The sequence below is a fragment of the Rutidosis leptorrhynchoides genome, chromosome 2 (assembly GCF_046630445.1).
Source record: "Rutidosis leptorrhynchoides isolate AG116_Rl617_1_P2 chromosome 2, CSIRO_AGI_Rlap_v1, whole genome shotgun sequence".
Lineage (NCBI taxonomy): Eukaryota > Viridiplantae > Streptophyta > Magnoliopsida > Asterales > Asteraceae > Rutidosis > Rutidosis leptorrhynchoides.
In genome coordinates this window covers 478103384-478116696 of record NC_092334.1, presented here as the reverse complement: position 1 = coordinate 478116696, position 13313 = coordinate 478103384, and the positions used below count along the sequence as shown (strand labels likewise).

The following is a 13313-nucleotide window of genomic DNA, read 5'->3' as shown; positions in this document are numbered from 1 at the left end:
CGATCCAAGGGCACGGCCAAGTAAACTCCCCTTACCCCCCAAACGATATGGAAAATGTGTCATGGGTGGATACTTCATGACAAGGATGAAATTGTGTTTTAAATATGTAGCCAACGGGGGTCGAACTCCTGACCTCCCCTAAAGGAGGCACGCCACTAACCGCTGGATCACATCACAACTTCACAAGCTCACAACACTTAAACTATGACGAAAAAGGATCCTAAACAACAATAAACAAACAAAAACCAGCAAAAAGCGATAAGAGGGTGATCAATCTAGAAACTGTCCCCGGGAGATTAACAACCATCTAAACCACAAAAGTAACACACGTAGAGAACCTGTGGGAAACGAATCAAATGTCCTTCATGATTCGCCCATTTTCCCTCTCGACCACTTGAACACATTTCCCCATTGTTTATTTCTTAGCTTTATCCGGTACAATGAGAGGATTGACTGAATTAATAATGTTAAACTTGACTTCAAGGTCCTCCATATTCTTTATCATTTCATCAAAAGTCGAGAACGCCTCCTTAGACATCACAATCTAAATGGAATTGGGAGCCAGGTTCGGGTAACCTTAATACCCGTTGCGATCCGAAATCCCTTTTCAGATTTCGGCTAGGGAAGGCATCGGGTCGAGTTGGGTTGAGTTTAGGTAATCCCAGACCCGAACCCGATTAGGAAACCCTTTTTCAAACCCGTCGGATCCCCATTTACTTACTAACCGTATAGTAATCGGGTTTACTCACGGGTAACGGGGATCCCCATATACTTACTAACTCTAGAGTTATCGGGTTTTCTTGTGGGTATCGAATATCCCCGTTATTAACCATTATCATTCATCATTTACTTATTTCAGTTTATGTTTCAATAATAATATTAAATTGGACTCTGAATCAAAATAAATATATATAAATATAGAACAATAGTATAATAACACATTGTAAGTTATGTTATTATTAATGAAATTGAGATCTCCTTCGGATTGAGTATAAGGATATGGGCCACGTCGGATATTTGGGTTGGTATCGAAACCCATACACATATCCGTACTGGGAAAAATTAAAACCAGTCAACCATGGTTGGTCGAAGAATACCCGACCCGAAGTGTGGGAGTTTCGGGTTTAGGACCTTTTTGCCATCCCTAATTCCGGCAACAGTTTCTCCCCGTGTTTCTCACCGATAACAACCTCATATCGATAAAAGTAAAACCGAAATGAAGAGTAAGAAGAAGAGCACCACTATAAATACCACAGGATTACAAAACCTATCACCTTCAAAATTACTTGTTTCGCATTTGAGTTGCACAATCGCGTTAGCGTCATCGTTTTGGTTAGCAAATCATGTATTCTCTATTAATTTAATCGATAATCCAGCTGAAACACTCCGTTTAATTTCGGTAATTACTCGTTAATTTCATCTTTTTTTTATGTTACTTAAATTATCATGATATGAAAACAGTTATTATTGTAGCGATGTTTCTCTGTTTATTAAATCATGAGATGTTGATGACAATGAGTCTTCTTACATTCCACTTGTGAGTTAATTGTCGATGATAATTTGCTTTTGCTGCTGTTGATTATGTTTCAGTAGCTACATATGATTTATAAAAAATCTGAGTTGCACTTTAACCTAGGTGTATATGATTTACTAAAAGTATACCTTAGTTTATTGAATTTCACTCAGTATATATTGTTGATTTCCATGACAACTGATTATGTGTTTGTGCATTATTGCATGAATTCTCGTTTGTATAAACGTTACTAAGTTTTAGAAGACTGATGCAAGTATAATGCAAGAGAATATGTTGCACAAAATGAATCTTGCTTACCTGTTGGGAACACTAGAGTATATAATGTAACAAAGTAAAATTACTGGAGGTTAATGGTGTTCAGAAAATTGTACTCACTTGTACGCAACGCCGTCAGTATTTTGTATCCAACAGAATGGATACTAAACAGTGGCTCATATATATCTACCCGTCACCGAGAAGAACACGTTGCTTTAATTATTGAATTTAATTTTGCTCTTTCAGCTGATTGAGACTCCAGTTGTGATTTTAATCTACAGTGCCTTTCGGAAAGATAAGAATAAGAGTTCGGTAATTCATAATTTTTTGTTTTTTATGTATATTTTTTATTTATTGATTGGGTTATTATATGTAAAATCGAATGTTTAAGATTAACAAGGGTTTTAAAATGTTACATTGCAGTACTTGAAGGCTGTAGCTAGAGGTTTCTTAGGGCTTCCTGTTGGTTAGTCTTCACTCTTAGATCCTATGCTGTTATTGATGGTTTCACAACGTCAAATTAAAATGTTTATGTGCATGTTTAGAATCATGTCAGTATATGCATTAACTGTATATAGACGTGTATCATTCTCTGATGTGTTTATGGAAAATTTTTTACTCCAAGTGTGGAAAGAATTATAGTAAACCAATTCATATACCTTTACAAATTTTGTATACGCGTAGTGTTACTATTTTTTATTTCTTTCTAATATACAAATATTAAGATCTGGGCTTATATCCATAGGCATTTGGCATATTAATTTGCAGGGGCTGCTGCCAATGCACTTGGAGCTATTGCTTTAGGGGCACCTGTTGGTACGCAGTATGTACTTTTCAACTAAATGGATGTTTCTTTCTATATACTCTAGTTTGGATAATTTATAGCGATTTAAATTAGTTCTATAAGGTCTTCCATTAATCTTACATTTTTGAATTAAAATCATCGTATATGTATTTCATAAGGCAAGCTTGGAAGCATATCTTCTGATACGAGAATTTGACATAACCTATGACTTCTGCTGTAAACGAATATCTTTCAGCTGTTTGTGTTGTATAAGCTTATGCACACACAATCCTAGCTAATTTAGTTTCATTTCGATGCAGGTACTTTCTAAAAACTCTCAACTGGTCTCTTCTGATGTCCGCATTTACTGTGAGTGCAAAGTTCTAGAATTTACTCTCATGTTTAGAAATTTAATGAGATATCCTTAAATATTTTATTTATATTTTGGACGATAAATACTCGTCATATGGTTTACTTTAGATCCTTGACCAATTGGTATTATACTTGACATGGAAACTGATTTTAAAACTTCAGTTATCATTCTGCTCTGTGTGTAGTTTATGTCGAAGGTGACAAAATGCACAAGCATGACAGGGTAGCTAACGGGTCAAGCTGGGTTGGAATTGACATGCTAACATTTTTTGTCCAGTTTTTGAATTGTACGAACCCTATATATATATATATATATATATATATATATATATATATATATAGTGGGGGGAAGTGAATATGGTGCTGTTGTACATATAAGCTTATATGACAAACTCCACAAATTCTCATGATTTTGATGTTTTTCTTGTAAACTAAACCACATTTTAACTATTTTACAACATTTTATATGATTAGATATTAATTTGAAGCAACAAAATTCGGAATTAACTCATGTTTTGCATGAGTAGTTCTTAAACACTATCAAAATCATCAATTATTTTGTTTGTTGTAGATTCAATAACGTATTTTAGAACTTATTTTACAAAAACAACATCAAAATCATGAAAATTTGAAGTGTTTGTCATATAAGCTTATATGCACAACAGCCACATATTCACTTTTCCTATATATATATATATATATATATATATATATATATATATATATATATATATATATATATATATATATATATATATATATATATATATATATATATATATATATATATATATAGTGGTAGGATCAAGAGGGAAGTAACCAATCGAGGGGAAGCGGGGGAAGCAAATTTTTTTTTTTTTTTTTCGTTTTTTGAAAAAACTTTGTTCACGAACATTATAGATGAGATGAAAATATGAACATTTAGTAGAGACACTTTTTGATAAATGTTTTTATTTTGGCGGGAAAACGCTCGAAGAAGTAATATATAACAATTATCGTGTTTTTCGAGCGTATGTTGGGGTTTTAGCTATTGGGGTTTAGATATTAGGGTTTATACGGTTTAGATATTAGGGTTTAGAAATTTAGGGTTTAGGGTTTAGATTTAGGGTTTAGATTTAGGATTTAGATTGAGTTTTTAACACGAACGGTTTAGAGTTTAGGGTTTAGGGCTTAGGGTTTAGGGTTTGGTGTTTTGGGTTTATGGAATAAACCCAAAACACCAAACCCTAAACCCTAAGCCCTAAACCCTAAACTCTAAATCGGGCTAAATTTTACTTCACAAAACATGAAAAAAAATCGTTCATATTCTTCACGAACAATATTATCTTGAATGTTATTTTTGTCGATCGTTTTCCCGTCTAAATAATAACATTCATCACGAAGTGTCTCTTCTAAATGTTCATATTTTCGTGTGATCTTGATGCCGGCAAAAAAAAATTCCAAAAAAACGAAAAAAAAAAAAAAAATTTTGCTTCCCCCCGCTTCCCCCCGATTGGTTACTTCCCCATTGATCCTGCCCCTATATATATATATATTAAAACAATGATCCTGTTATTAGAGAAGAAACAAATTAGGTGGTTCTGAAGTATAAAGTATAAACACTTGGTTAGCATGGGCTACTCTTAACCAACTCTATCTGTTTAACACTTGGTTAGCATGGGCTACTCAACCAACTCAATCTGTTTGACCAGTTTTTTTTGTCTGTTAAGTTTATTACACGTGACCAGTTAGCATCAATATAATAATATATAGCTTGAATCTACCTGTTTTCACTGAATCGTCTTGAAGTTGCCACCCCTTTTACGGTAGTCTATGTTCCCATTGGTGATTTAAGGCATCCAAGTCTTTTAGTTTGTAATTTTTCATGTATCTGTTGCATATTCTGACTGCAGGTTGTCCCTGCAGCTTCCGTCTATGGTTCATCTTGGTTTGATTGGCATCGTATATTTGCACATACAAAGTACGTTCCTGATTATATGAATCATTTACATGACTTCCTCATTACACCTAAATAAAAGTAACCAAGTGATTAGTATTAAATGTCCATCCATCATAAAGTACTCATATTAAATCGGATAGTGTACTCTCTACAAAATATGAGTATACTCAATATTCATGTTCTGATATCCATTCTTTATTTTTATGGTGTATGGTTACATTTACATGTGCATCTTTTCACTTGCAGGCTAATTGAATCTGTAGATTATATGATTTGTTTACCTGCACATGGTGCAGTAATTGGAGCTTGGTTTGGGGCCTGGCCCATGCCACTGGACTGGGAAAGGGCTTGGCAGGTATTCTTTTGTTATGATACATTCAGATATGAACCCGTAAGATAGATTGCATTAAAGGTGGCAGTTTTGACCCATTCGACAATTTGGCTTAATTTTCGTCATAATGGGTCTAAAAAACTGAAAGTCGTTCATAGTTTACTTATAAAGCAATTTATTTTAATTCGAAGACTTAGATTATTGCTGTAATAATACTAATGATGTTTTAGTAACATATATAATTCGTTCATTATTCACGGAAATATAATTTTTACCAGAAGGTGTTTTTGGTCAACATAACCCTACTCGGCCCGTTTTGATATATATCTAAAGGCAGCACCTTAGTAAGCTAATCCCGTTTTTGATTTGTGACCCGACTTTCCCAATCCTCCCATCTTGCCGCCAATACATTGTTAGTTTCTTTTTGTGAAAAATAGTTCTTGGCTTTAGTGTAAAAAAGAAACCACTATAGTTGTAGGGAAACTGAGAATAATATGCTTGGAAATTTGAAACATTGTCTATGTTGTACTCGACTATTATGTACGAAAAAGAACACTTTATCACTTAAATCTCGAGGTAAAAACGTTTATGTTTGTGAAGTAAAATGTTATTATTATTATTATATATATATGGTAGATAGATGGTAGACTGTTACAAGTAGAATGCGTACCTTGAAAGCTGAAGTCAAATACCATGGATACAATTGTTTTCCTATCAGATTTCATTCACAATTGTTTTTCTATCTGTTTTCATTTTATTTACAGATTACAGATTACGGATTATAGATTTACTCCTTGAACCATCTTATTCTTCTTTATATAGAATATATATGCACGTTTTTTTTTGTCTATACAGGAATGGCCTATTTGTGTAACTTATGGTGCTATCATTGGATATTTGGTCGGAATGTTAGCTTCTTTTGGTTCTGTACTCTTTCGTCATTCACGTCAACACAAAAAGGGAGATTAACGACTTTCTAGCTTTCAGGAAGTCGTGTTCATACAAAGTCAAATTTAGTTATTTTAGATATTGCTGTGTTTGAAGTGGTTGTGTGAATCGTTTGTTGCGTTGTTAACATAATTGTGAGAAGTTAGAAAGTAGAATAGCTTCCTTATTTTGGTTGAATCTTGTGTTTTTCCAAATGGCATGCTAGAAACTTGTATCAGGATCAACTTTTATAGTTTTGTCGATACTCGTATTAGTTTAATTAAACTGAAAATGATGCAAATAAAGTGACTGTCCATTCGATTATATCTATTAACAAGATCAACCACATAGAGTGGGCATCTAAAGAAAGCTCTGTTACTGAACATTTTAAGGATGTACAATTAATTTATTAGTGTTATAAAATATCTAGATTGTGTTATAAAATATCTAGATTGGATGTTAATTTTATTATTATTATATTTCTTGTATAGTAATATTTTATACTATAAATAGACATGTATGGTAACCATTTAAGGTGCACCATTTCTCTTGAAATATCAATATCAATATTTCTTCTCTCCTTCTTCTCTCTTTTTCTCTCTTTGTTCTTATAACCATTAAAGGTAGTTATAAGCCTACTGAATTATAACACGTTATCAGCACGAAAAGCTTAGTGTAATTAAAAGATATCTCAAACGATCACGAATCACTAATCAAGGTATGAAATTATTAATAATTTTCAGACTCGAATATATCAAATTTTGGACTACTAACATTTATATTTATGTTATTTAAGTTATATATGGTCGGTTATACCACCTGAATTATATTTCTGTAATCTAACTTTTACTAACTTCACTAACATTTATATTTATGTTATTTAAGTTATATATGGTCGGTTATACCACCTGAATTATATTTCTGTAATCTAACTTTTACTAACTTCACTAACATTTATATTTATGTTATTTAAGTTATATATGGTCGGTTATACCACCTGAATTATATTTTCTGTAATCTAACTCTTATTAACTTCACTAACATTTATATTTATGTTAATAAGACCTCATGATTGTACGCAACACGTCATTTGACAACACGGTACTTTATGTACGCAACACGTCATTTGACAACACGGTACCATGGGTCGAGATTAATTCCGATCAATACGAATACGACGGGGTCTTTATATGTTATCTAACATTTATGATTACTTATGCAATTAATCATTATTTATTTCATGCATACTAATGTTTATTCTTAAATTTATAATTTTAAAAGTTAAAATAAAAAAAATAGTTTGTATTTTTATTAAAAGTAAATCTTAAAAGTTAAAATAAGAAAAAGTAGTTTGTACTTTTATTAAAAGTAAATCTTAAAAGTTAAAATACAAAAAGTAGTTTGTATTTTTATTAAAAGTAAATCTTAAAAGTTAAAATAAGAAAAAGTAGTTTGTATTTTTATTAAAAGTATATCTTAAAAGTTAAAGTAAGAAAAAAAAGGGATGGTAAAATGGAATAGTTTTTTGTCAAAAATGAAGTATTGAAAATGAAGTGGTCTCCTTCTATAACTAAAAAAAAATATATATACTTTTATCAAATGAATTTTTTTGTGGCCGACAATTTCAAACACGAGTCCGTGTTTAGTTTATCAAGAATATCTCTTGCTTTGGTGAAAGGTCACGATCACGATATCAGGTGTTGTGAAAGAATTAAAAATTGGTCAAGTGGCCTTTTAAAAACTAGAAAAAAAAATTAAACAAAAAGTTTTTTTTTATATTTATAATTTACGGGTAACGTAAAAAAAAGGAAGTTTTTTTTTTTTAAAAAAAAGAAAGTGTTTAAATGAGTTTTACAGAAAGGGGGAAAGCAAAGTAAAAAAAAAACTTTTTTCCAAACAAAGGTAAATGAAAGTAGGATTTAATACAAGAAAAAAGTAAACATCTCCTAGACGTGATAAAATCTATCAATGATAAGTATTAGACTTGATGAGCTAAATGTGACAAAAATGTTTCAACATGTCTTATGTTAATTTTCTAAAATAAGTTATTATTATTCCGAGTTTAACACATATACATATGTTAATTAAAAACAACCTTTTTGTTCTTATGTAGTGTTGGGTTGCAATTTTGGTTGTATGCCATAATTCCATCCAGTAGAGTGACAATAGAAAACTTTTGATGATAATCAATAAAAAACTTTTTTCCAAACTTGTCAAATGTTTTGTTAAAAACGTGACCGTTGAAAAAATGAGGTTGAATAATAAAACTTAAAAAACAAATTATTTTTTTAAGAGTGTGCATCAAAATGGCCCGTTTAATAATGGGGAGTAAAAATATAGTCAAATTGTTTCAACGAACAAGGGTTCAATTGGATGTCTCTTAAAAAAAATCCGCGGGTACGGGTGATGGATCCAATGGATCCGCATCCACGACCCGCGGGTGCTATCCCTAATTGTGACAAGTACAAATCAACTAAAAGTCTAAAAAATAAATGCTCTTATAGGGACCAAATGTTCACAATAATTGCCTAAGCTAGATATGAAACAAATAGTTCATAAAAAAAAAAAAAGGTCGTTGTGCGTTTTCGGGATGATAGTCGAAATACACTTACAAAAGTAGGTCAGTCGTCAATTCTTTATGGCCATATCAACGTAGATCAATAAAATCATTTATGGTTTTGATAAAAGATTAATTAAAAATTAATTATTTTTTGGTCTTGGATTCTCGGTAACAAAAGCAAAGGTTGTTTTTGGTTGCCACAACAAACAAGACAGAGGTTGTTGACTTTTGTTGTTAAACATGGCACAAGTGAACAATAACAATAGATTATTGTTTTTGAAAAGAATAATGATGCGTTAATTTTATTGTATAAAATAAAATTAAAGAAAATGGTTTTCATTGATGACTATGAACAAACGCAAACAAAGTGTTTGTGGTATTTGATGATTAAAAAAAAGTGCATCTAAAGCTTCTACTGAAAATAATATGCATCTAAAGCTTCTACTGAAAATTAATGTGCAAGGTACAACGTATAACTATATGGTCAAATTCATTTGAGCCTTCGGAGTCACAAGTATATGATGTATATATATATTACTCAATTAACAAAATAGTAAATCTAAATTAATTCATATGAATAGTAAAACGAAATTAATTAATTTACTATTCACATAAAAAAGCGCATATGATAAAAAGCGAATATGATGAAAAGCACAACGCATATGATGAAAATCGCATATGATTAAAAGCGCATATGGTGAAAAACACAGCGCATATGATTAAAAGCGTATATGGTGAAAAGGATATATGATAAAAAAAAAACACATATGGTGATTTATAAAAATAAAAAAAAAAACACATATGGTGATTAATGGAAAGCACATATGGTGATTAATGAAAAGTATATTGTGAAAAAGAATCACAAATGTTTCTTGAAAGAATTCAAGGTAAGATATATGAACCAATTCATCCATCATGTGAACCATTTTGATATTTCATGGTTCTAATAGACGCATCTAGCGGATGGTCTCATATTTGTATGTTATCAAGCCGTAATATGGCATTTGCAAAGTTTCTTGCACAAATTATTAAATTGAGAACACATTATTCTGATTACACCATTAAAAGGATGAGACTTGATAATGCTGGTGAGTTAACATCTCAAGCATTTAATGATCATTATATATCTACAGGGATTGTTGTTGAACATCCAGTTGCTCATGTGCATACACAAAATTGGTTTAGCTAAATCAATAGATAAACGCTTGCAGCTAATAACTAGACAATGATAATGAGTACAAAACTCTCAATATTTATATGTGGACATGTAAATTTACATGCTGCGACATTAATACGCATTATACCATGTGGAAGTCATAAATATTTTCACTTACTACTTCATTTTGGTCAAGAACCAAATATTTTCCACCTTAGAACATTGGTTGTGCAGTGTATGTTCAAATTGTATCACCACAACACAATAAAATGGTTCTTCAAAGAAAGATGACAATATATTTTGGATATAAAACATCTTCAATCATAAGATATATATTGAACCCATGATGGGTGATATTTTTACAGCACGTTTTTGCTGATTGTCATTTTAATAAAACATTGTTCCCTAGATTAGGGGGAGAAATAAAAAAAAATGATGCTTCATGATGTGAACATCAATTAAGGTATATTGAACTCGCACAAAAGAATGTGAAACGAAAGTTCAAAAAATAATGCATATGCAAGAACTTGCAAATTAATTACTTTATGCACTTACAGATATAAAAAAAAGGTGACTAAATCATATATACCAGCGATAAATGCTCCAGCTCGAATTGAAATTCCAAAAGTTGGCAATAATGTCACTATTGAGTCTTTGCCACGCATCAAACGTGGAAGATCAATTGGTTCCGAAGATAAAAAATCCTCGAAAAAGAAAATCAGCTGATAATGAGGTAAAAGAAAGTGTTCAAGAAGAACCACAAATCAATATTCCTTCTGCAGAGGATATTGATAAATGAAAATACTAAAATTGCGATAAATTATGCAATATTATGGAACCAAAATGAAATTAAAATCTCTATGAGATATTTTCATATAATGTTACAATGACTTCATGAATAAAGATGATGATCTGGAACTAAAATCTATCATTGAATATACAAAATGGACATGATTGAGCTCAATGGAAAGGAGCAATACGAGCTGAATTAGAATCGCTCGATAAAAGAAAAGTTTTCAGATCAATCGTTATCACTTTTAAAGATGTGAAACGTATGTGATACAAATGAATTTTTATCCGAAAAGAAATGTGCAAATGAAGTTACAAGGCAAAACTAGACTTGTAACTCAATATTTCCCACAAAGACCAGAAATGAATTAGGAGGAAAACTTATCTTCCTGTAATGGATACAATTACTTATTAGATACTTAATAAACCTGGTAGTTATTTAAATGCATCTCATGAATGTTGTTACTACTTATCTGTATGGATCACTTAATAGTGATATATATGAATATACCTAAAGGGTTAAGGTATCATAAGCATCTAATGTAAAACCCAAGGGAATATATTCCATTAAATCACAAAGATTTCTAAATGGGTTTATACAAACGGGACGTATGTGGCATAACCGATTAAATGACTACTTGATAAAAAAAAAATGGGTATACTTATAAACTTATTTTGCACGTATGTTTTATAAAAACAATGTTCGGATATCTGATCGTAGTTGTTTATGTCAATGTTCTTAACATCATATGAACAGATAAAGAAATCTATGAAATTATTCAACTTCTAAAGAATTATTTTGAAATAAAAAATCTTAAAAAAACCAAGTATTACCTTGGATTGCAAATTGAGCATATGCCTAATGGTCTACTTGTACATCAAACAACTTATACTGAAAAGATTTTAAAACATTTTTTAAAGATAAAACCAATTGGTTGTTAGATCACTCAATATTGACACTGATCCATTTCATCCCCAAGAAGATCATGAAGATATTAACGGATCAGAAGTTCCATATATTAGTGCAATTGGGACTGTTATGTATCTTACAAATTGTACAAGACCTGACATTTCTTTTGCAGTTAATTTGTTGACAAGGTTCAGCTCAGCCCCTACCAAAAGACATTGGAATGGGATCAAACAAATAGTTTGATACCTTCGGGGAACTACTGATTTATAATTATTTTATTCTAACAACTCGAAACAAGATTTGTTTGGTTATACAGATGCAGATTATTTATCCGATATACATAAAGCTAAATCTCAAACTGGATATGTATTCCTAAATGGAGGCACCGCAATATCATGACGTTCTCAAAACAAACACTTGTTGCAACATCATCAAATCATGCCGAAGTGATTGCATTACATGAAGCTACTCGGGAATGATTTTAGTTAAGATCAATGATACAAATCATTATTGATTCTTGTGGACTAGAACGCTATAAAAGCGTAACAACTATCTATGAAGATAATACAGCTTACATAATACAAATGAAAGAAGAGTATCAAAAATGACAGAACAAAACATAAATGCTGACGAGGCGCTAAAGCTATAAACGGTCTTAACGGTCATAAGTTTGATGGAAAAGAATGGTATATTGGTAAGGCTCAGAAAAAGACTGAAAGGGAATAGGAACTGAAACAACGGTTTGAACAAACCATGAAGGAGACTGTAGACAAATCACGAGGGCCAAACTTGTACATAAAAGATTTAGATGATACAGTTTCAGATGAAAACCTCAGATTTTTCTCATATACTCAAGATATCGTAAAAGACAACCAGATTAAAATGAGATACGTTCAATCAACAACTCTGCTGATCTTTATACCAAAGCACTGCTAACTGCTATTTTCAGAACACACGTTCATAATATTGGCATGAGGCATGTTCAGAAGATGTAACAACTCAGGCGTTGCCTACTTGAGGGGGAGTCAACTTTATGCTGCACTCTTTTTCCCTTAGCTAAAGTTTTATCCCAATGAGTTTTCTTTAGCAAGGTTTTTAACGAGGCAGTACTAGTTATTCTCTAATAAAATTGTCATCCAAGGGGGAGTGTTATAAAATATCTAGATTGTGTTATAAAATATCTAGATTGGATGTTAATTTTATTATTATTATATTTCTTGCATAGTAATATTTTATACTATAAATAGACATGTATGGTAACCATTTAAGGTGCACCATTTCTCTTGAAATATCAATATCAATATTTCTTCTCTCCTTCTTCTCTCTTTTTCTCTCTTTTTCTCTCTTTGTTCTTATAACCATTAAAGGTAGTTATAAGCTTACTGAATTATAACAATTAGTATTAGATAAACAATGTTTCTTTTTACATATACAATACAACATAGCTGATATAGTTTTATGTGCAAAACGACTAAATGCTATGTTTGCACGTGATTGGTGCATGTCCAGTATCTATATGTTACGTTACAGTACATGAAGGCTGTAGCTAGAGGTTTATTGAAATCGATTCTAAAAGGCCTTCCATTCCAGTAAGTCTACATTTTAACCAGAAATTGTATATGATCTTAACATAACACATAGTTTCAGAATACAGATAAAGAAGGAAAAAATATAATCCGAACCATTGTTAAGAAAATAATTGACCATTTAATAAACAATATCAATGGTGTTTTCTGAAAAAATATAATGCAGATCC

At 31.3% G+C, this 13313-nt stretch overlaps 1 protein-coding gene across 1 annotated transcript; it reads left to right on the top strand.

The window, feature by feature from the left end:
* The first annotated feature begins 1095 nt into the window (after nt 1–1095).
* LOC139892615 (uncharacterized) lies at nt 1096–6507 on the top strand. Its single transcript, XM_071875724.1, has 8 exons — nt 1096–1399; nt 2036–2101; nt 2213–2255; nt 2558–2612; nt 2894–2942; nt 4838–4905; nt 5131–5239; nt 6071–6507. Exons 1-8 carry the CDS (start codon nt 1217–1219, stop codon nt 6182–6184), a joined length of 687 nt encoding a protein of 228 aa, XP_071731825.1. The 5' UTR covers nt 1096–1216; the 3' UTR covers nt 6185–6507.
* The last annotated feature ends 6806 nt before the right edge of the window (nt 6508–13313 follow it).